This window comes from Heterocephalus glaber, unplaced genomic scaffold (genome assembly GCF_053883595.1).
Source record: "Heterocephalus glaber isolate CG9 unplaced genomic scaffold, H.glaber_assembly_v1.0 deba00000331, whole genome shotgun sequence".
NCBI classification, from domain to species: domain Eukaryota; kingdom Metazoa; phylum Chordata; class Mammalia; order Rodentia; family Bathyergidae; genus Heterocephalus; species Heterocephalus glaber.
Window position 1 is genome coordinate 67718441 of NW_028258142.1, and position 22589 is coordinate 67741029.

Genomic DNA, 22589 nt, shown 5'->3' on the forward strand with positions numbered 1-22589 from the left:
GTCACCTTCGCGCCGTGGGACCGCTTCGGCCGCCCGGCCCCGGCCCTGGCCCTGTCGTATGCGCGGCCCGACCTGCACCTGCCGCCCACCATCTCGCTGGCAGACGGCGAGGAGCCGCCCCCGTACCTGGGCGCCCGCGCGCTGCGCCTGCGCGACCCCGAGCAGCAGCGCGAGCTCAGCCGCGAGTCCGTGCGCGCGCCGCCCAACCGCACGGTGTTCGCCGGCGGCCCTGGGGCCTCGTGCCCGTGCCCGCCCAGCAGCCGCGCGGGAGTCAGCGCCGCTGCCCACTGCGGCCCAGGGCACAGCGGGCCGGGCGGGGCGTGCGGGGCCGGGCCGCCGCCGCCCTACAGCGAGGCGACCGGGACCTCGCGGCGCACACAGGACCAGGACCGCAGGCCCGGGGACCCCGCCTGACCCCGCCGGGGTCCCTGCCTCCTTCCGGGTCAGACCCGAGCAGACCCCGGGCAGGGGCCCCACCCCAGGGGTCGCGCTAGTGTCCCTAAGGTCACCTCCGGAGGACAGGGCGGACAGGCGCGAGGCGGCGGAGGGACCTCGCGGACCGGCAGCGGGCGGCGACCCTGAGGTCGGGGCCGCAGGGGCGCTCGTGTGCTATTCAGACCGCATCCCGGATCCCGGGTCCGCCTGCCGTTCTGGGCCCGGTCCTGCCCGCGAGAGCGCAGGTGCCCCCCCCCCCCCGTGCGCCTGCGCCTGTCCCCCCCACCCGGACGCCTGTGGTGGCTGCTTCCCCCCCCCCCCCCCAGCCGCTGGGACGCGCTTTTCCAATGAGTCGCCTACGCCGGAAGAGATCACTGCATAGAATTTGCATCAGACAGAGCACATCGCTGGCCTGGCTCGGGGTGGCAGACAGGATCCCCAGTCCCCGCATCCCCCTGCCAGGCACAGGTCGCTCAGTGCGCCCGGGTCCCCGCGCCCTAGTCCTCAGGCAGCGCCGCTTCTGGAGCAGCTTGGCTGCTGTTCAGATGCTTCCCTTTGTGCAGTCACTGTTGAGACCCGCGGTGCTGAGCGCGAGCGCGGCGGAAGCTGCGGAGGGCCTGGCTGCAAGGCGGGCCAGCAGCTCCGTAATCCGGTGGACCTGCCCAGGGGGCTCACTCTGCCGCTGTGGGCTCTGTGGAGGGAGGGAACCAGAGAGCCAGCTGCAGCGAGGGGTGGCAGCCAGGCCAGCATCAGCCAGAGGTTTACCACACACTGCAGGTGCAAGCGACTAACTGTGGGGATCTTTGTTTTGATATTCCTGACGTTTGAAACATTCATTGTCACTTCCAGTGGAAAACAACCTCCTGCAGGTGTGAGCACTGCTTTGGGCAGTAGCTCGTCTGCAGAGCCTGCCCAGGGGCGGGCTGGCCAGCCCTCTGCAGCTCCGCGCAGGACACCGGAGCCCGGGGGAGGCTGGGCGCTGGCCCGGCGATGCAGCCCTTGCACTTTCCGCCTGGTCCGCAGCTATCACCATCGTCCACCTCAGGGGCTGGCTGGGGCCGGTCCTGCCTGTCCGCATCTTTAGTCCTGGTCGTATCCTGGCAGCAGGCTTGGAATCGCCATGAGATTCCCACATGCACACAGCAGCATCTGAAGCTAGAGCTGACTGGTTGGAGAAGGGGAACAGAGGAGCAATGCCGGCTTGGGCTGAGATGCTGCTTAGCGGGGCTCTGGGTGAGGGAAACTGAGGCAGAGTTTGGTCCTGCATCTCCTGGCAGAGATCCTTCCGCCGTCCTGGGCACCCTGGGAGGTTGCTGGCCCCTGAGGGCCCCAGACAGGGAAGTGGCTGGGAGATGGTTGGTGTCCCTGGTACACAGGTAAGGTCCTCTCCACCCTGTCCTCCCTGCAGGTAGGGGGCAGGGACTCTGCCCTCGCTGTCCTGCATCCTCACCAGGCTCCCTGCTGAGAGTGAGGCAGAGACCTGGAGTTCTCCCTAACTCTGCAATCCACAAACATTTTGTGGATGCCTGAAGTAAACAATGATTTAATTCAAGTCACTTTTATAGTCTCCAAGGAGACGTCCTCCCTATGCAGGTAGCTCAGACAGGCCATTGCCTCGTGGATCATTAGTTGTTTTAAGACAGCCGTGGCCTGGAAAGGTTTCTGAGGCTGGGCCTCTGTCTTGCAGTAGTTGGACTCCTGGTCACCCTTCCCCATGGGAGGAGGTCATTTCCAGTGGTAGCTCTCTGGGGTGTGGCCAGCTTGATGCCCTCTCTCCTAGTGTGACAGGAGTTGTGCTCCCGACCTGGGCTGGTTTAGAACAGAGGTGTGGGCAGCGTGGCAGGTTTACAGTCCGTTTCGCTCCGTGGAGCAGGCATGTGAGGGGCAGTATCAGAGAATGGTTGTGAGGATGTTGGCCACTTGCGCTTGACCAGTCTTGCAGAGCTGTGACGCAGAGGCACACGGAGCCCCATCTGTAGGGAGCTTTTCCCAACTGTGAGGCTGACTCGGTGTGAGGTTCTGAGCCCAATCCTGCATCTAGAAAGAGGGTCTGTTTTCTGTCCCTGTCCCTTAGATAAAGTACTTCCCCCCTCCACTTTTTGTGACACGTGGGCAGCAGGGGAAGCTGGGAGCAGTAGGGATGGGGGGCTGCTGTGTGGGGCCCCAGCTGCTGAGTGGCCCCTGAGCCATTTGAGTTTCACCTCCCTAAGAACGAGCCACTCAAAGGGAAGCATTTCCAGGACTGCTTGAACAGGAAAAACCATCGCATCTTGGACCCTGGGACTGCCCCCCCCCGGGGGGGGGGCCCACTTGGTGTCTCTGGAAGTGCCCCGGCCAAGTGCTTCCCAAACATGCTGTGGAGCATCGAGCAGCAGCATCAATTCTGTTTCTGTGCTGTTCCCTTTCCATAAGGTGTCCAAAGCACAGTTGAGTGAGGGAAGACCGTGGGGAGGGGAGTGCTTGCTTCTGTCGCCTTTCCATGCTCGTGCTTGTCCAAGTGATTGGGGCTGTGACAGGAGCCTGAGCGTGGGCCCTGCTGGGTCACCAGTGCCCTGCCAGCTGGTGTGAAGGCCACATCCTCCACCTTCCCAGGAAAAGCTCTGCTGCGGGCAGCACACTGGCCGGGGAGAAGCGTCCCTCTGGTGTGAGGATCCATGTCTGATGCGTGACCCCAGTCCCGTTGGGAACTTGGCCTGGTCCCCATGGCACAGCGGGGCTCCCAGTGGTGTGGTGCCCCTGGTTGGCCATTGCCTCGAAGGCTTCCTGCCTGCGCCAGAGCAGGCGGAGAGCAGGGGTGTGGCCTAGCCACCGACAGCCACCTCTGCTAGGAACCCGGGTGGCATTTAACGCCCGAAGCTGTTGGCTCTGAGTTGGTGTCTTCCTGCGCCGCCCCTCGGCATGAGCTCTATGCTGTGTGACCCAGAACTGCCCCCTCCCATGCCCTGTGCCCCGCTGGAACTGAGGCCTGCTGCCACCTCTCCCCACCACCCCAGTTGTGCCTCACTGACGATGGTGCTTCCCCAGTGTCTGTCATTTCTCACTTGTAAGGTGCTGTATATATGTTGAATATATTATACACATATCCTACCCAATGGGTAGAACAAAGAATTGTTAATACTGTAATATAATGAATAGATAACACCAATTTTAACAAATGGCATAGAATTTGTGAATGCCTATGTGCAGCCTTGTCCTCTTTTATAAGGAAATTTGCAAATGGATGCATATAAAGTCTATGTGGTTTATTTTCCTATTAAATATCAATATTGTAACACATGGGAAAGAAGTCTGAGCAAGCAAGCAAGCATGTTTATGACCAGTGTATATGCAGCAACTGAGAGTTGCTTCTTTGCTGTAAAAATTTAATTCCACAGCCTTTTGGTTGCCATCAGATGGCCCTCACTTCTCATTTTAGAAATACCCAGTTGGACAGATACATTTTAGTCAGCAGGAAGGGCTCATTCCAGCTTTGGTCCTGCGGTAGCACAACAAAGGCCCTAGTGAGAGCCCTGAGTGGGTGTTGTTAAAACAGCAAAGCAGAGGTCTCTGCAGCCCGGCAGCCCCCACAACTGTGGAGCCGGAGCGGGCAGCCAGGGCCAGGATCTTACCGCATCCCTGGGGCCGGGACGTCCTGCGTCCTTCTGACCTGGAAAGCTTGCTTGGTGCTGCAGAGGGTGAGGGAGCACACAGGGTGGCCTCTCTTCTCGCTCAGCTTAGTGTCTGGCTGGGACCTCTGTACTTTTCTTTAGAGATTCGGATACTTTCTTTCAAAAGCAAAAGACAGCCCCGTAACACTGTGTCCATTCAAAGCCCTGCTGAGACCTAGGTGTGGGCATTGAGCACAGTCCACAAAGGCAGTCGTGGATTCTGCCACCGACCAACACTTCCAGGTTCTTCTGTCACCAGACGGTGTTCTCATGAAGCCCATGTCTTATTTTCTCTGCGGTGTGTTTTGATCTTGAGAATCACAGTAGCCTCCAGAAAATGAGTCATTACAGATTGTCCTCAATCTGGCAACACCCGAGCCAGCCTTCCCCCTGCTGCTGGGAAGGGTCCCCGGGGCCCCTCTGGACTGCCAGGAGCAGGCAGTGTCCCAGGCTTCCTCTGCACACTCCCTCCTGTGCTGGTCCTGTCTGACATGCCATGGGCAGATGGCTCATTTTTACTTCGTGACTTTCAAGTCACGGCTTTCTAATTATACACTTGCCTAGTTTAAAGCTGTTTAAAAATATATACAGTACTATTCACAGCATTTAGTTCATTTAATTTTCATTATACAGCAATCCACTAAAAACAAAGTATGACTATACTTGAACTTTTCAGTCTTTGTGAGCTAAAGTCATTAAAGTCCTTTCGAAAAAACAAAACAGTGGTTTGTGCTTACTCTTCAGCATAATTCCCAACCGTCAGCAGTGGGGATGTGGGCTTTCGACCTCAGGTCCGTCATTGCAGTGCTTTATAGGAAGGTGTTGTGCCGGATGTTGTTTGTTAGTTGTGAAATCAGGTTTTGTGTTTCTTGTCAAAGCTGTGGTCAAACCACTGCACACAGATCATTAAGAATGGTCAGGGACATATTTTTGTCCCTGCTTCCTTTATTTCTTAGCCACAGCACATGGGAAAGCCCAAGTGCCTGAGACCCATCTTGGAGAAACAGCATAGAGCCCCCAGCTCCAAGCAGCCCTTCAGTTGGTCCCTAGTCCTCATTCCACCCAGCTCTGAGTCACTCTGACCTGAGAGCTGGTCAGCAGCTCCGGTCAGGTCAGGCCAGGTCACAGGGTCCTCTTCCTGGCTAGGGGTTCGGCAGCATTTCCAGAGGGAGGGCCAGGAAGGGTCTCGGCTGTGGGCACCTGGGGGGAAGCCCTGGGCTGCCATGAGGTGTCTGTCTGATTCCCGGATGCCGTCTGTGCTCTGGATACTCGTGTGGATTCCGGCTGGCCGCACCCACCCGAACAGGTGGACAGCTGACTTGTGCAAGTCCTCGTACTTGTCATGAAGCAATGCAAACTTATCCATTAATAATGGAAATAGAGTTTAAGTTCTAGTCCTAATACCCATTGTAGATTCTGATTTCTTTTTTGGATTTTTTGGTACCAGGGGTCAAACTCGGGTCCTTGCGCTTGCCCAGAAGGCGGCGAAACCACTGAGCTAAATTCCCAGCCCGATTCTGATTTCTTTACGATTAATTTGGGAAGGAGATCAGAACAGAGCTGTAGGAAGGAAAAGGAGCTCTCGCTTTGATGCAGTCCCTGGTGATGAATCCAGTTGCTTCCCTCACAGCTCCAGAGAGAAGCACAGCATGCTGGAGCCTGCTGAGCTTCCTGCTGGAGAAAGCTCTGCCCTGGGGCATCAGGCCTGGCTTCCTGGCCACCCAGGGCATTCGGTGGCCTGTGAGTCACAGAGGGTGGGGAGCTGCATGGCCTCTGCCCCTTATGGCCCCAAAGGGCCAGCCCAGATGCTCCCAGAGGACGACTCGGGGTGAGATCAGGGAGGAAAAAAGAGGTTGGCTCTGCCAACCCCAGAGACTGTGCTCTGTAGCACAGGAAAGCAGCCCATTGCCCGCCATGACCCTGGGGGGTTACTTGTGCCTGACTGAGGACTGAGCGGGTGCTGAAGACAGGGGGAGGCCGAGGCAGCAAAGCGGAGATGCTCAGAGGGGTCCAGCAGGGCTGCAACGCAGGGGGCCCCGGCCTGGAGTGAGGAGAGGGACCCAGCCACCTGGCACTCTCCTTCCTCAGGTCTCCACTGCCGGTCAGAGCCCCTCAGGCTGGCGACAGCCCCCAGAGCTGTGCAGTGCCCCCAGGGTGGCCCTTGGGTGACACGTGGTTGACCCTGTGATGATGCCTACACATCAGGTGATGAGCCTGACACTTAGAACATCATCTTCACAGTGTTTTGATCTGTTCTGTTTAAATGGACTCAATTAAAATGCACGTTTTACAACAGCAGCCAGGAAGTGATCCTGTTGTGTTTATAAATTCATGTTTCCACCAGGACTTCGGCTTTTGCACTAGGAATGCAGACTTCGTTCACCCTACCCAGAATTCTCATTCTTGACTAAGCAGGTTTGCATCACTTGTTGACTAAAGACACGGTGCCCCCATAAGCACATATTTCTTTCTTTGATTTTTTTTTTGTCAAGGAATGAAATTGTCTATTGAATTAGGCTTAAATCTTTTGTTGTGGATTTTGCTGGGAGTAACGGGAAAAACTCACAGGAGACAGAGAAGCAGGGGTAAAGCAACAAAATGTATTTGCTAGCAGGCCAGCCCCACAGGAACATGTCTTCAAGGACTGACCCCGGGTCACACTGGAGGGTTACATTTATACTTTAAACTAGGTCTAGTCATGTGATTTACAGAAAGCTTAGGGTCTGTGTGTACTTTGCTCGCCAGGCACAGCGATTGCTATCTTGGTGTGGACTTCTGGCCTCCCTTAGGTGAGGGCTGTGGTTAGACAGTGTTGCAGACCTTTCCTTATCTAGTGCTAGGGGTTTGCAAGCTTGTGGTGGATGAAACTTCTGGTATTGTTATTTTGGGAAGCGAAGCAAGTGAAGCAAGTTACAGAAGCGGAAGGAAGCCAGCAGTTATGTTATATTTTCCTTAACACTTTAAATTATTGATTTAACAATTTCATTTAAATAAGTTTAATATTCTAGAAATGACAAGCAGCTTAAATACAAGTTTGAAACTGTCATTTAAAAAATTAATGAAATCAAAGTCAGTTAAATTTTCAATAAGGCAATGTGATGTTTACCACTAATCTGACCAAAAGGTCACACTCACTGCTATCTTCACACTGTCAGTACTTGGCATAGGAATTCTCATCATTTTCTCATTATCCATACTCTTAGTTTGTAGAAAAATAATGTAGAAAGCCCACTGCTACACTTCACATGAAAGCTTTAAAAGCTTAGCTGACAAAGGCAGTTTCTAGATAATTATTAATCCAGTCATTACACACTATCACTCACCTGTTATAAATTATTCCGTGACACTTATTTACTGATGAATTTTATAGCCTACATCAAGGGTCATCGCTTAACTGCACACAGTCATCCCGCAAAGGGTGTTTTTGTTTTTCTTGTTCCACATTCACTCACCCTCTTCCGGTTCTCAACAATCCTTGCTTGAGGTCCTGCAATAATTTGCCAGTTTTAAAAACCTGCATAAGGAATTTTGTGATTTTTGTGAAGCAAACTGCTCCAAACATACATTTCTTTTAAATCTGAGAACATAGGCTGGGGATTTAGCTCAGTGGCTCCATGCTTGCCTTGCAAGAGCAAGGTTGAGTTTGATCCCCAGTACTGGGGAAAAAAAAATCTGAGAATACTGCAGTTGTGTATCGTGGCTCCTACGTGACCTGTTGATGAAGGCTTCATTGGTAGATCTGCATTAGCCCTGATGTTTGGTGACCTAATGTCCCCAAGCACGGCTTGGCATTCTGCACCACTAAGTGAGGCCCATGTGGCTCGGAAGGCCGAGGCCCCTTGCCATGCACGGGGAGCCTGTGGTAACAGTGGGCTCCTCAAGGGGGTGCGGGGCCCCCGCTTGGGCTAGCATCTAGGCCTCACCTGTGGGAGGTCAGGTCCCTGATGGCGGAGCTCTCGAGTCTCCTCCATAAAACACAGCCAGTGACCAATGATGACAACAGAGCAAAGGGACACGCTGGGCACACGCTGGCAACACCACTGCCTTTGCCAGAACGTCATGTTTTAGGTTCAACTTACAAATATTTTGCCAGCACAACAGAGTGGACCCTCATTTACCAGCCACCCCCCAAGCTGAAAACAGGACAGCATACCAGCCTGGACTTGTCCTGCCAGGAGACCTTGATGCTGAGGGCATCCTGTGTCCAGGGAGATGGTTACCAGACCCAGACCTTCCTTGTCCTATGGCCTAAATGAAACACGCCACTTTTACCTGAGAATTGTGGATACACAGGGGTGAGGGGGTGAGATTCTTACAGTCTCATGGTTAAATCCAAAGAGTTCATTTGGGGGACAAATCCTTCAACCATCTTCATTCTTGCCTTGCTGCCCTACCTCTCCTTCCTTCCTTCTCTGATTGTTCTGCCTTTCTCTTCAGATGGGGCCAAGGGACACGTGTTGACTGGGGCTTTGTTACAGCATCCTCTCCCTGGCCAAGCTGGGGAGCAGGGAGATCCATCCCTCCCTCTGGCTCTGCATCCCCTCTGTACCCTGCCTGCTGGAATGAGATCCACAAGCCACGCTGACCTCCAGTGAGCATCTCCTACTTTTCTCCCAGGTACTCGGCATGGGTGGGGCTAGATATACAAGTTAGAGCCAGGCAGAGTGAAGACAGCAGCAAGGAGACTGCTGTCTGCTTGCAGCTGCCTGCTAGGAGCCGTCTTCTTTGCCAAGCTTCTCTGCCATGCCACCCACCTTGGAGCCAGCCGACTGTGGACTGAAACCTCTGGCTGCTGCCATGTCCTCAGCATCCCCAGAGACCAGGCCCCCAACTACTGCTGGACCATGAAGGTGTCCTGACCCTGGGACAGAGGCAAATGCAGCCACAAGATTCTCCAGAGACAGGTGAGGTGGGTGCTGTCCCTGAACACATTTCACAGATGCCCAGATGGAGGGAGCATTGCTTTGCTGCCCAGCACTTTGCTGTTCCTGTTGTGGCAACACGTGAAGGGCCAGGTGTCCTATTTCATACTGTACCGTGGTAGAATCCTTACCCTCCTGGGATCTGCCACTATACTTTGCCCCACACCTTTTAAGGTTAATTTCCAGGGGGCTCAGAGAGGGTATCTTCTGTATATTGGGAAAACCGAGTCATTCTTACAGATATTCTGAGCTTCTGAACAGTGAAATTTTCTCCATGTGTCAGCTCCTGGTGGCTTCAGATGTCCAGTGATTTACAGACACCAAATGGGAAATTCCAGGCCCAGCCTGCTCTGACATGGACACAGCCATAGCTCAGACACCATGACAGCTTCCATCCCAGGCACAAGGAGGCAGGGATGGCAAACTCATTTTGAACCAAGGGCCAGGAGGGATCTTCCTGAGGCCCAGCCCTCCTTGGGCATATGAAACATTTAAACTTATTGTATGTATAAAAGCTAGATTTCATTACTGGTGTTTTTCTTACTTGTTTTTCTTTCTCAAGCATGGATTCACGTGTGAAGATAGATCCTGACCTGCTCTGCCAGGCCACGCTTGCCTGGACCACGACAGATGAGCGCGCATGGCCCCAGGGCCTCCCAGCCCACCACCTGTCCCTGGCAATGGAAGTGAGCCAGGACAAAACACTGGCACTGTTTCCTTCCCAAGTCAGAAGCTGAGTTCGTGGAGCAATGGCTATCATTCTAGGAACGGACAAAAAATAAAAAGTAGAATCTAAAAGAAGTAAAAGCTAGGAAGTTCAAAGCCAAAAGGTGAAAGGCAGCAGCAGATTGGTGTGGACGTGGGATATGAACCAGTTAGGGGCTTGGCGGAGCTTCTGTCTCCCACACACTCAGGACTCCAGAGTCCTGAGGCCAGAAGCTGACACCTGGGTTCAGATCTAGCCCCTGCTGCTTCACTCTTTGGCCAGAACTGTGGGCCTGATGCTCTTAGAACCCACTCAGTGATCAGCTAACTCTGTGGTTGTCTCAGCCTGGGCTCTAAGTAGTGGCTGAAAAAAATCATTAATCAAAAATATTTTCAAACCAGTGGAGCTAACAAATACTCTAAATTTTAAGAGTTGCATCAGGTTTTTGTGAACGTATTTGTTCAACAATATTGTCAACTTTTTTTACGTAACAGGACCTTGTCTCTTATTTCTGGACCAAAAGAAGCAGGATTGCAGGTTACATGCCGCATGTACTGTGTCGGCTTCTGAAGGAACAAAACAGCTCGTTTGCGGAGCCTGTGGGCCCATCCCACCACTGCTGATGACCAAGCAGTGGGCCTGGCACCTCCGGACCAGTGCCGGAGCAACTGTCACCAGAAAATAAAGCAACCCAGTCATGACATTAAATGTTCAAAGAAAATACTGGTTCAGACACAATGCAATACCTATCAGTAAAAGTATGCTTGTTCCTGAGTCTCAGAGACACACGCAAGGTAACAGCTGAAACACACGTGTGCATGCAGACACCCTGCACACTCCACAAGCACTGAGCTCCGCTTCTGGAATGCTAAGCATCTCCTCGGTAGAAGGGAAAATGAAAGGCACTGCTAACTCAGGTTCTGGGCTTCATGGAATTGTCCAGGCGGCTTTTGACATGTACGTGACTGAAGAGTTTGTGGAAATGTCATTAAAATGGGAGGATGAAGTTTAGGTTTCAGGGTCACAGCAGCCACCAGCAGAGCAGCCAGCAGCAGGCCTCAGACCTCAGTTTCCTAACATTTCAGTTGGGCACAACTCGGAGGGAAAAAGCCGCACAGGAAAGAGAGGCCACGTCCACCCAGCCCGTGCTCGGGGACACGCCCTCTGGGGCTTCGCCAGTGCTTTGTTTGAAACCACTGGCTGGGCTGTCTCTGGCTCCCCAGAGCCCACCCCTGGGCCTGTGGACCCCCACGCTCCACTCCACACTGCCTGGAAGGCTCTGCACCTCGGGCACCTTCCCTCTGAGGTCAGCTCACCAAACCCCAGACAGCTGCACAGGAGGCTGAGGCTCCGAGGTTGCTCACAGCTGTCTGTGCAGCATGCAGAAGAGCACAGCTTGGTTCTCAGAGCAAGACAACCCCACTCACTCCCACTGGTCAGAGGAACAGACTGGACATGGGAGCCACACAGGATGTCTCAGGAACCACATTGCACTGGGCTTGGGCAGCACCTCTGCGTAGAACCAGAAGGCCATGCCCAAGTTCATGGGCAGATGCCCCAACCACTCCAGTCCAGCAGGGGAGGACAGGGTCTTGACCCTTACTGTCCCCTTTGCCGTCCTACCCAATGCAAAGGTGTCAGTAAGCGATGCACCAGTGGGCCACTGTTTGCAGAATGAATAATCAACCCTCACGTTGGTTCTAGAGATTTCGGTTCAAAGCCCTGTGTGTTCCTCCCTGAAGTCTCTGCACTACCTAGACATCTGGGCTGATAACTGCACACGTTCCAAGACCTGCCACTGACAAAGTCCATCAGTGAGCTAGGCCTCGTGGACACTCGCTTTTGAAAATCTCAAGTAAAAGAAGGTCTTCATTTCAAAACATGAACTGCAGCCAACAGAAGAAACATGTCTTTTCTTCTATAAGAGTTTTTCCAGAAGAAATCCTTTAATAATTCAGAAACGTGTATCTCACAAAAATGTTTCTAAAACTAACGGTCACCACGGGACAACAGGACAGCCACACCCTGTCTTCAGTCCATTTCTTCACCAGCAGCATATTGCACAGTGCTGGCAGAGGAGTCTGGAGACTGCAGAAAGCAGGCCAAGAACGCCGAAGCACCACATGGCATTCTTCTCTTTGTATCGTATCTGTCTTCCGCCCCAAATATCAAGGTGTTAAATTATTAGGGTTATCTTCTAAATCAAACAAGCAAGGCAGTTGCTCCCTTTCATCCTGAGCCCTTTCATTTGTGAACACAGGGGTAGAGTCTGTGGGATGAGCATATAATGATATTTGCAGGCCTAACTCTATTCCCACTACTGGGAGAAAGGTAACTCGGTGTAAGCCTTCTTTTCTCCTGCACCCTGTACGTGGGAAGAGCCATCTCAGCACTATGGAGTCCAAGGGCTGGTTTTGCTCTCTTCTTGAACAAATTGTCTCTAATCAATTTTCATTTATTTTCGGATCGTTTTATTAGTACATGTTTGCAGAACATAATGTTCGCATTGCTTGTGTGCAGTTGGTACGTGACTCATGTCAATTCCTTTTTTCATCCTCTTTCCCTCCTCTGTCCCTTCCCTCCATCCCTTAAGCCATTCCCCTTTGAGAAAGATCTATCTTCCTACTTCCTATTACCTATCTTTTATTTTGCTTTCTATTTACACTTTGGGTTTCTCATATAAGGGAAACCATGCAATATTAGCTCCAGTGTGTAATTTATTTCACTTAACATTTTGGTCTCAAGATGTATCCATTTTCCTACAAATGACTCCAGTTTTTCTTCACGGCAGAGTATGTGAAAATACCACATTTTCTTTATCTATTCATCTGTTGATGGACATACAGGCTGTTTCCAAGATTCAGCTAGTATGAACTGTGTAAACGTGAGTATGCCTGTAACACTGTAATATGATGCCTAACTATTTCAGGACAGTACCTAGAAGGGGAATAGCTGGGTTGAGTGGAATTTCTAGTTTTAGTTTTTTGAGGAACCTCTATACAGATATACATAGTGGTTGTACTAGTTTACATTCCCACCAACAATGTAGATGGGTTCCCTTTTTCCTGCAGCTTTAACAGCCTTTGTTATGATTTGATATCTTTTTTTTTTTTTTGGTACCGGGGATAGAACTCAGGACCTTGCGCTTGGGAGGCAGGCGCTGGAAGCACTGAGCTAAATCCCCGGCTCATGATTTGATATCTTGATGATGGCTATTCTTTAGGGGGTAAGATAGAATCTGTGTTGTTTTAACTGACATTTCTCTAATGGCCAGTGATGGTGAGGATTTATTCATGTATTTATTGGCTGTTTGTACTTTTTGTGTGAACTGTCTATTCATTTCACCTGACCATTTTTTGATTGGGTCTTTTTTTGAGGGGTTAAATTTTTTGAGTTCTTTATATAGTCTAGATATTAGTCCTCTGTCTGAACAATAGCTGGCAAAATTTTTTCCAATTCTGTATGTTGTCTTTTCACTTTGTTGGTTATTTCTTTTGCTATTCAGAAGCTTTTAAATTTGATGATCCCATTTGTTGATTCTCTGTCCTATTTCCTGTGCAACTGGGGTTCTGTTCACAGTTCTTGCCTATGCCTGATTTCAAGTTTTACCTATTTTGTCTTCCAGCAGATTAAGTGTTTCTGTTCTAACATTTCTTTGATCAATTTTGATTTTAATTTAGTACATGGTGAGCGATATGGGGCTAGATTCAATCTTCTGCATGTGGATTGCCAGTTTTCTTAACACCATTTATTAAAGAGGCTGTCTTTCCCACAGTGTATGTTTTTTTTGCCCCTCTATCAAAGATCAAATAGTTGAATGTACTTGGGGTTGTTTCTGCATCCTCTATTCCAGTGGTGGTGAACCTATGGCATGCATACTGCAGCAGGAACACAGAGCCCTCTGTCAGCACGTGAGCCAAGTCACCTCAGCAGCTGAGCATCAGATAGCAGTTGTTTTTTCTAAACTAAAACCTCAGTATTCGGGTTTAATTGCAGTGTTGGCACTTTGTGATAAATAAGTGGGTTTTGGATTGCAGTTGGCACACTTGGTCTCTAAAAGGTTTGCTATCATGGCTTATTCTGTTGCAATGATTCTCACGTCTGTTTTTGTGCCAGTACTGTGCTGTTTTCATCACAGTAGCTTTGTAATATAACCTCAACTCTGAGACTGTGATGCATCCCATTTTGCTCTTTTTCCACGGGATTGCTTTTGCTCTTCTAGGTCTCTTCTGGTCCCATATGAATTTTAGGGTTGTTTTCTCTAGTTCTGTGAAAAATGCTGTTGAAATTTTGATTGGGATTGCATTAAATCTGTACAGTGGCACCTTGGTTCACAAATTTAATTCTTTCCACAATTCTGGTCTGAACTGAATTGGACAAGAACTGAATCAAATTTCCTCATAAGGTCAACACTGAATTTGATTCAGTTCTTGTCCAATTCAGTTTGTGAACAGAATCATGGTAAGAATTAAATTCGTGAACCAAGGTACCATTGTATAACAGTTTTGGAAGTGTGATTATTTTGACCACCATACTGGTTCTGCCTATTCAGGAACAGGATATCTATTTTCTGATGTTCTCTTTGATTTCTTTTTTCACAGTGCTGTAGTTTTCATTGTAGAGATCTTTTACCTTTTTAATTAGGTTAATGAGTATTTAATTTTTTTCAGTGCTATTGTGAATGGTATTTTAACAATTTATTTCTCAGTAGGTTTATTATTAGTGCACAGGAAGACTATTGATTTTTGTGTTGATTTTGTATCCTGCTACATTGCTGAATTTTGGTTATTAATTTTGAGTCTTTTGGTGACTTTTTTGGATCTTCTATGTAGAGAATCAAGTCATCTGCAAATGATAATTAGACTTCTTCCTGTTCTATACATAACCCCTTTTCTTGCCTAATGGTGCTTGCTAATGTTTCAAGTACTATGTTGTACTTGTCTTTTTCCTGATTTTAAGGGAAACCTTTCAGTTTTTCTCCATTAAATATATTGGCAGGTTTGTCATAAATGGATTTTATCAGATTGAGATGAGGTCCTTCTGTACCTGTTTTCTTCAGTGTTTTTACAATGAAAGGACATTGGATTCTGTCAAAGGTTTTTTCTGCATCTATTGAGATGATCATGAGATTTCTGTCCTTGCTTTTGTGAGGTATTATATTTATTGATTTGTATATGTTGAACCATCCTCGCATCCCTTGGATGAAGTCTACTTGGTCATGATGCATGTTCTCTGATGATTCTCTGTATTCTATTTGCCAATGTCTTGAGGTATTCTATTATAGAAGTATCTTACTTCTCCATCAGTTTTTTTTTTTAAGATAGATTTTGTGCTTTATTTATTCATGGTCCTTTTGAGTTGAAGGGAAAGAAGTTTTAATATTTCCAGGCATACTTATGAAGGGTTTCAAGAAAATGCTTTGTCTCTAAAGGAGAGCCTGCTGATGGTGATTTGTTTGTTGCTGTGCAATGGAGTGAGCTGGAACTGCCACCGGAAAGCCCGCCAGTTGTGTTAAGCCGCAAGCAGTGTTCTGGTAGTTGACATCCATGGACATCCCCATCTGTTGTGTGAAAGCAGCTGTAGCAGCAGCTGATGGGAGGTTAGAGTTCTGGTTCATGTAAGGATTGGACACAGTGTCTTGTCCGGTGCTTAAATATGGAGTCTGAGCAGGCTGCATTGTTACTGAGGAATTCACATTTGGAGGCATGTGTTCTCAGTGATCACATCGAATTAATATGATCTGGTCCTAGGCTATAGCTTTGGGCAGCAGTTACTTGGTGAAGGCTTTGACCCATGTAATTTCCACCGTGTGACTGAACTGGGTATGTCTGCAATGGAGCCCCAGCTGATGTAGAGGGGTAATGTGCCAAAGGGTGGAGCTTCGAGTAGACTGAATATACTGGTGCTTCATTCACCAGTTTGTTATACAGTTCCAGAGCTTCCAAGAGTTTCACGTTCAATTCAGATAATTCAGAATGCTTCCTGTCAATTTCTTCAAGTTTTTCAGCTATCATTGGACCCATCTGTTGGCAGATATCTTCCAAATCCAGGAGTTCTTGGGAATCTGGTTTTGAATCAGCTGAATCTATACTCCGGAGCACCTGCAGGGCTCTATCCATCTTATCCTCATCTATATAAACAGGCTCAGGTTCTGATTTCTTAATTTCCTCCACATCATCATCAATTATATTCAGTTTGTCCGCGGCTGCTGCTTCAGACTCTATGTTTAAATTAGTTGTCACAAAATTTGATGGGAAGAGTCGTATTCCTCTGTGATTTTCTCCTTTCCACCAATTGACATCACTGTCATCCAAAACAATAATAATTTCACCATGTTGAAAGGTGAGTTCATTGTCCTCAATGGCTTCAAAATTGTATAAAGCTCTCACTTGTCGTGCAACCCTATTGTTTAATTGAATTTCTGCAGATGGATATAAAGATTTTGTCTCTGTGCATTGCTGTCTCTAATCTTGCAATGATAATTGGATAGCTTTAGCTATGTCTTCATCTCCTTTGTGTTTGTTTGATGATATTCCATTCTTGGCAGCAACAGAGACAGTCTGAGAACTTGCTGGAGGAAAAGTAATTCCTTCTTCTTTCATTGATTTAATAGTTGCAGATATTAGACTAAATTGAGGGTCCTTCTGAAATCCTTCTGACCATTCCACCATTAAAGATTTCAGTTTTTCACATACTTTAGGATGAGCCTTATTATTATTATTTTTTTAATCACAGCATGTACTTCTGTTGCAAAATTATAGGAACATACTTCTAAATGAAATATCTTTCCACAGTTAGCCACACAAGCCCCAAGAAGAGTTAGTTAATGCTTGCAGAGCAACAGGAAGAACCTTATGATTTACCCTTTTCATTATGGCTTTTAGGCAATCTTTTGCTCCATTAGGCGTGCTTCCAACTTTGTTACATATGTCTATAGGACCCCAGTCTTCCGTGGCGTTGTATTCATTTGTAGCTTTTTCTACGTCCTGCTTCAAGGGGTTGGCGGTGAATAGACATCTTGCTGGCCCGAGTCGCTGCGTCTGGCCAAGGCTTGGCAGCCACTCCCCGCCGGGTGACCCTGCGGCTTCCTACACAGCTCGGTTCTAGTTCTCTATCAGTTTTGAAAGCGTGGGTTACAAATTGTTTTCTTTTAGGGTTTGAAACACTTCACTCTAAGCCCCCCTGGCCTACAAGGTTTGTGTGGAGAATTCTGCTGTTACTTTAATGGCTTTTCCTTTTGAAATGATTCACTGCTTTTCTGTAACCACTTTTAAGATTCTGTTCTTGTGTTGGACTTTAAGATTTTGACTTTGTATTGTGGAGAAGTTCTTTTCTGATTGTGGCTATTTGTGATTCTATAGGCCTTACTTGTCTGTATGTTAAAAGTCTTTCCCCTTATCGGGAAAGTTTTTTTTATGTCATTTGTGTTGTCTTCTGATTTCTCACTAAGTCCCACTGATCTTTTATTAATCTTCTTGTGGCATCTAGGAGATGTTAGATCCATTTTTCACGTTTTTTTTTTTTTTGGTACCCAGGATAGAACTCGGGTCCTTGTGCTTGCAAGACAGGCAGTGGAACCCCTGAGCTACATCCCGGGGCCCCACGTTCTTTTGTTTTTAAGGCATCACTCATTGACTGATCGCCAACAACAGCCCCATCTTCTAGTCCTGACGCTTTGTCTTGTCACTGCTCACTTCCGCTGCCCATACTTTCCACAGAGTTTTTAATAGCCTGAAGTTCTACTTTGAGCCCTTTTATGGAATCTAAATTCCTTTTTATGCTGGTCATTCACATTTTGCACCATTTTGTTTAGCTCTTCTAGCTTTTTATTAGTGTCTTCTATAGACTCAATAATCATTTTATTTGGCCCAGTATCTTTTTACTTGTATCTACTATGAGCTTGCCAAATGCCTTATTGATCTGTTTTGTTATTTCCTCTTATGTAATTACAAATCATTCAGGTGTGTGGCTTTTGGTTCCCTCCCCTTCAGTACACCATGGATCTACTATGGGGGAGTTGGGAATTTTTTTTTTTTTTGGTACCGGGGATCAAACTTGGGTCCTTGTGCTTGGGGGCAGGCGGCGGCACCACTGAGCTAAATCCCCGGCCCATGTTGGAATTTTTGAAGTCATTTTATTGGCTTGTCTTATGCTTGGGGTGGGTGTGTGTGTGTGTGTGTGTGTGTGTGTGTGTGTGTTGAGACTTGCGGGTTGATTATAGGGAAGAGCTTTGTTTCTAGTATGGAGACCTCTTTAGTTAATGTCTACTTTTCATTTGTGTCTTCTGGGCATGGCTAACTATTGACCTTTGCTTCTGTCCCAGGTACCAATCACCTCTCTATACTTGAGATGGGGGGAGGCAGGGTTGAACATATTTTGCCCAGGAACAAATTTTCCAGGAATGGGCCACATTATTGTTAATGACCCCAAGACAACCCAGATATTGGTACCCCACGAAAGCCAATTAATAGCAACAGTGATATCACCTTGACTATTGTAATAAAATCAGCACCAATTATAGCATCAAATACAAATCAAATATTGACAAAACCCAAGGACCAATAATGTACATCTCTAACTGTAGATAAGAGATCTATAATTATAGTCTGAACACTAAGACAAACCAAATATTGACCTATTATTGATCTATGGTATATATCCACTGAATGGAACAACTTTGCCTCTACTAACAATAAAGCAGTATTCGACAGCAATACTGTAAAGTTAACTAGCTATCTTGAGATTTAAAAAGCTTCGTAGTTATACTAGTAAAAGGAAGTAGGAAACTAGGGAATGAAAAAGGCCAAATTTGAAAAATTAATGGGATATGAGGAGGAGAAAAAGTGAGGTGGGCGGAGAGCAGTTGCAGGAAGGAATAAAGAAGAAAAAGAAGAAAAAAGGTAAACAGTGCAAAGGCAAATTAAAAGAGAAAAAAGTTGAAAGGAAACAAGAGAAAAGGAGAAAAAAGCAACTATGAGAAAAGGGGGTGACCCCCCCCAAACCTGAAGGAAAAATAAAATAGAAAAAATAATTGGGTCAAAGAAAACCTACTGAACCCGTTGCTTCCTTCAGAGCCCTGCAGTCCTGAGTCGCACAGTCAGGCTCTAGCCGATTTAGGCCCTGGGCTTGGAGGCTCCTCCCCTGCGGCAGAGGCTCTGCAGGCCCCACGATGGCGGCCGCCCCAGCCGGTCTGTCCTTGCGCGGGCTGGAGGATGAGCAGAGTGACCGTCCTCTGGCCCTTACGAGCCTGGCCTGCAGGTCGCAGGCTGCGGGTTGGCATGGGCTGTTGGAATTAATGTCCGCAGTCCTGGGGTCCAGATGCCACTTCTGGCGTCCTACTTGTGACCCTTCTGCTTTAGCCTCCTGGGGAGATGAGGTTACAGGCATATACCACCATACCCAACAAGATTAGTAACATCCAAGAATCCCCAACACATTGCCGTTAGACACTGTGCCCCAGGAAATATAAAAGGGAAAGGGAAAACTATTTTAGATAACAGATTAAAAACTTTTTTAAAAGACAGGGTCTCCCTAAGTTACCCAGGGTGGTCTTGAACTTGCATCCTCCTGCCTCAGTCTCCTGAGCAGGTGGGATTACAAACTTGCGCCACCATTTCCAGATCCATATAGCAGATTTTAACCCAGGCAGTCTCAAGTGCTTTAAAAAATGGAAATAGAAAGCCCAAAAAATAGAAATGAGAAAGTTGCTTGTAACTTACCATTTAGTATCTGAATTTAATAAACACACTAAAACATGCTAAAAGCATTTTTGTTGTTGTTTTTTTGTTTTTTGGTACCAGATCGAACTCGGGACCTTGCGCTCGTAAGGCAGGCGGTGGAACCACTGAGCTAAATCCCCGGCCCTGCTAATAGCATTTTGATGTGAAAATGTCCCATCAACAGAAGCTGTGCGCTGAACTCTGCATGTGGAGATAAATCACATTGCCAGGCCAACAAAGAATGAGGACTCAGATCCCACCTTGTAACTCCCAGCTCCCAGAAAGATTTCAATCACAGCAGGTTCACTTAAGAAGTGTCTGATTAGAAAGGCCAGATGTAGTAGTGTAAACATTTTTTCCCTTTAACCTATTCTCTGAACTTGGCCAAACTAAGTACTTGACACAAAAATACTGCCAAAGACAGGCCTGGTGGCACACACTTGTAATCCCAGCATTCTGGGAGGCTGAGGCAGGAGGGTTGAAAGTTCAACCAGCCTGGACAATTTAGCAACTTACCGAGACCCTATCTCAAAATAAAAAGTGAAAAAAGGGCTGGAGATGTAACTCAGTCCAAAGGCCCAAGTCCCACAGTAGAAAAACCCCCTGCTAGACAGCCGGGATTGGGCGGGACAGCCAGGTGCTGCATGGAAAGACTCTAACCACTCCTTGTTGTAGCAGGTAGATAACCAAAGAGGCTTTTTCCCTAGAACTGAAGTAAAAGCTGTTGGTGCAAAAGGAAACATATGTACTCAAGTATACCCCACAGGCCCAGAAACTTTCCTGACAACTGCTGAATTTCATTTCGAGCAGGTTTTGTTTGATTTTACTTATTTATTTATTTATAGACAGGGTCTCACTATGTAACCCAGGGTGACCGCAAATGTGCAATCTTCCTGCCTCAGCCTCCCAAGTGCTGGGATTACAGGTGTGTGCCACCAGCCCTGGCTGGAACAGATAATTTAACAGGAAGTTTACTATTAATATGTTCCTGCCGGTTTGAATCATGGGTGGTACATGCATGACTGTCCTATCAGGCAGCTTGAACCACAGGTGGTTAGCTATTTAACATTGGACAATGGGATTCAAATCAGAGCCACTCAGCAGGGAGATGTACAAATTATGACCTGGTTGGGAATGTGTCAAAGCAAGTGAAACGCCCATGCAAGGATTTCTTCCTGCACTGTAAGAGAAATAGTAGCCACAATTTTAAGATTTGCTCCTTAATGGATCAACGTTAGCTTGGATGAAGATGCTGGGAAACCACAGGGCTGTGCTGAGCGCAGCGCTTCCCATGCAGGGACAGCTCTCCCTATAGCAACCTGGCACCACTGTGCTGCCCAAACCTCCAACGGCTGAACAACCTCAAGCTTGAGTCACTGCTCTTCCAAAAGGTTAGCTGACGCAGCAAAAAATGATTCAGAACAATCTCGATGTTCTAGTGACCACCACCAACACATACACTTCAAAAGTAAACGTGACTCAATACGCTTTAGGTAAAAACTCAAAGGCTTTGTTTTTCATTTAGATATAACCAATACATGTAATTGACATCCATCAGACAGTTTTTATTCAACTTTCTCCATACAGAGTCTCTATTTTAAGTGATAGGTAAGTGTTAGATGCATTTTCATAGAAGACCAAGCTCCCCATGGAGAAGGGAATGCATTACACCTTGGTGGGTAACAGAGACTACGGTCCAGTGTGAGCAGTCTTCCTGGATCTAGTTATTCAGGTGCCACCTGCCTTGCCTGCACACACTCCAGCTGGCCGGCAACAGCAGCACAGCTGTGATCCTGCAGGCCTGGGAGGCGAGTCCTGGTTTGAAAGACATCAGCCACTACTTACTGCTGCTGTGATGCGAGAGTCTTATACTGGGTTCACTTCTTTTCAAAAACACTGATTTTTCTAGTGATGTTTAACTTTAAAAAGGTATCATGATTCCTTAACCCTCAGAGAACTGGTATTTTTAAGCAACTAACCAAAAAAATAACCAGAAGCACGAGTCTCTGCCCAGTTTCCAGAGGGTCAAAGTGCAGGAAGCGTCTGTGAGCTGTGTGTGTAAGGCACCCTATTCCACTTTCTTCTTAAAGGTAACTTTTTCTTTGGTTTCTTGCAGTTTTTCTGAGAGTCTGTCCTTGGTCTCCTCCATCTTCTCTGTGAGGAGCTCCTTAGTCTCCTCCATCCTGTCCTGCAGATACTCCTTGACGGGCGGTGGGGTCGACATGTAGCCATGACCACGCAGATACTTCACTGTGAAGGACGTTCCTCCCAAGGTCACTGTGTAGCGCGCAGGCGTTGCAATCTTGAAAGGAAAGCAACCAGGCAGATCAACATGGGATTATGACTGAAATGAAGGTGGCGTTTAGTAGTGGGCAGCAGCCAGTCAGTGTAAATGCTTCACTGTCTCACAAAGCTCTGCAGCGACAGCCTGCACAGTCCCCAGCAAGGGAGACTCTCCTGTGCACATTCTGTGAACGCCCGTCCTCACACAGCCCAGCCCGATGTGTCCTCGGCAGATGCGCGTGAGCCTGGGGCAGGATGACCGCATCTTGCACCGCCCCACAAGCCCCAGGGCAGCCCTGCTTCCACTTCACCCCTGCAAACCCCATGCAGGCTTTGCCTGGGAAGCAGGCCTTTGCTGTGCCTGCTGTGCTTGCTAGAACATGGAAACACGGGGCAGCCCACATGTCCCTCGAGGGGCCCCAGCGTGCCAGCCTGCCCCCAGACCCAGTGCGAACACAGGGGAGCAGGGCGGCATCTGAGCTTCCAGGGGCAGTACGGAAGCCGAGAGAGAAACCCAGGTCGAGACGGGAGCCTGGGCCTGACAGGGCTGGGCCGTGGGCACAGGGCGGGCGCAGTGACATCACCAGCAGGCAGAGCTGCCGCAGTCCAGGCGTGCCCCCTGTAATTAGGAACTTGATTTACTACACTGTAATGGAGAGCCACCCAGCACTTGAGCTGTAGCCATCGAGGTCAAATTACAACCAGAGAGAGAATATCCCAACATTCCACAGGATTCTAATAGGGATGGGAGCATACAGCAATGCTACTTTTGAATAACCCTAAAAACTGTAAGTGTAGGAATTTTTACACAAGTAAAATAAAATAACATCAGGGTTCCAAGCATTTTCTACTTGTTTTCCTTCTTTCCTTGATAGAA

At 48.2% G+C, this 22589-nt stretch overlaps 2 protein-coding genes and 1 pseudogene across 23 annotated transcripts in view; 1 reads left to right on the plus strand and 2 right to left on the minus strand.

Annotated features, from left to right (window-relative positions):
- Ldlrad4 (low density lipoprotein receptor class A domain containing 4) overlaps positions 1-21419 on the plus strand; it is a 250063-nt gene extending 228644 nt beyond the window's left edge. For 20 of the 22 annotated variants that reach the window (XM_087195240.1, XM_087195278.1, XM_087195255.1 and 17 more), the window contains one exon: positions 1-21419. In XM_087195240.1, coding sequence (XP_087051366.1) covers positions 1-414 — 414 coding nt within the window. In that variant the 3' untranslated portion in view covers positions 415-21419. The other 2 variants (XR_015444989.1, XR_015444988.1) reach the window with 2 other exon arrangements.
- On the minus strand, positions 15136-16582 carry LOC101720802 (signal transducing adapter molecule 2 pseudogene; annotated as a pseudogene).
- Mims1 (mitochondrial inner membrane scaffold 1) overlaps positions 20974-22589 on the minus strand; it is a 10172-nt gene continuing 8556 nt past the window's right edge. The window contains exon 3 of the mRNA XM_087195298.1: positions 20974-21731. Within this exon, the coding sequence (XP_087051424.1) occupies positions 21498-21731 (234 nt within the window). The 3' untranslated portion in view covers positions 20974-21497. The remainder of the gene's footprint in view (positions 21732-22589) is intronic.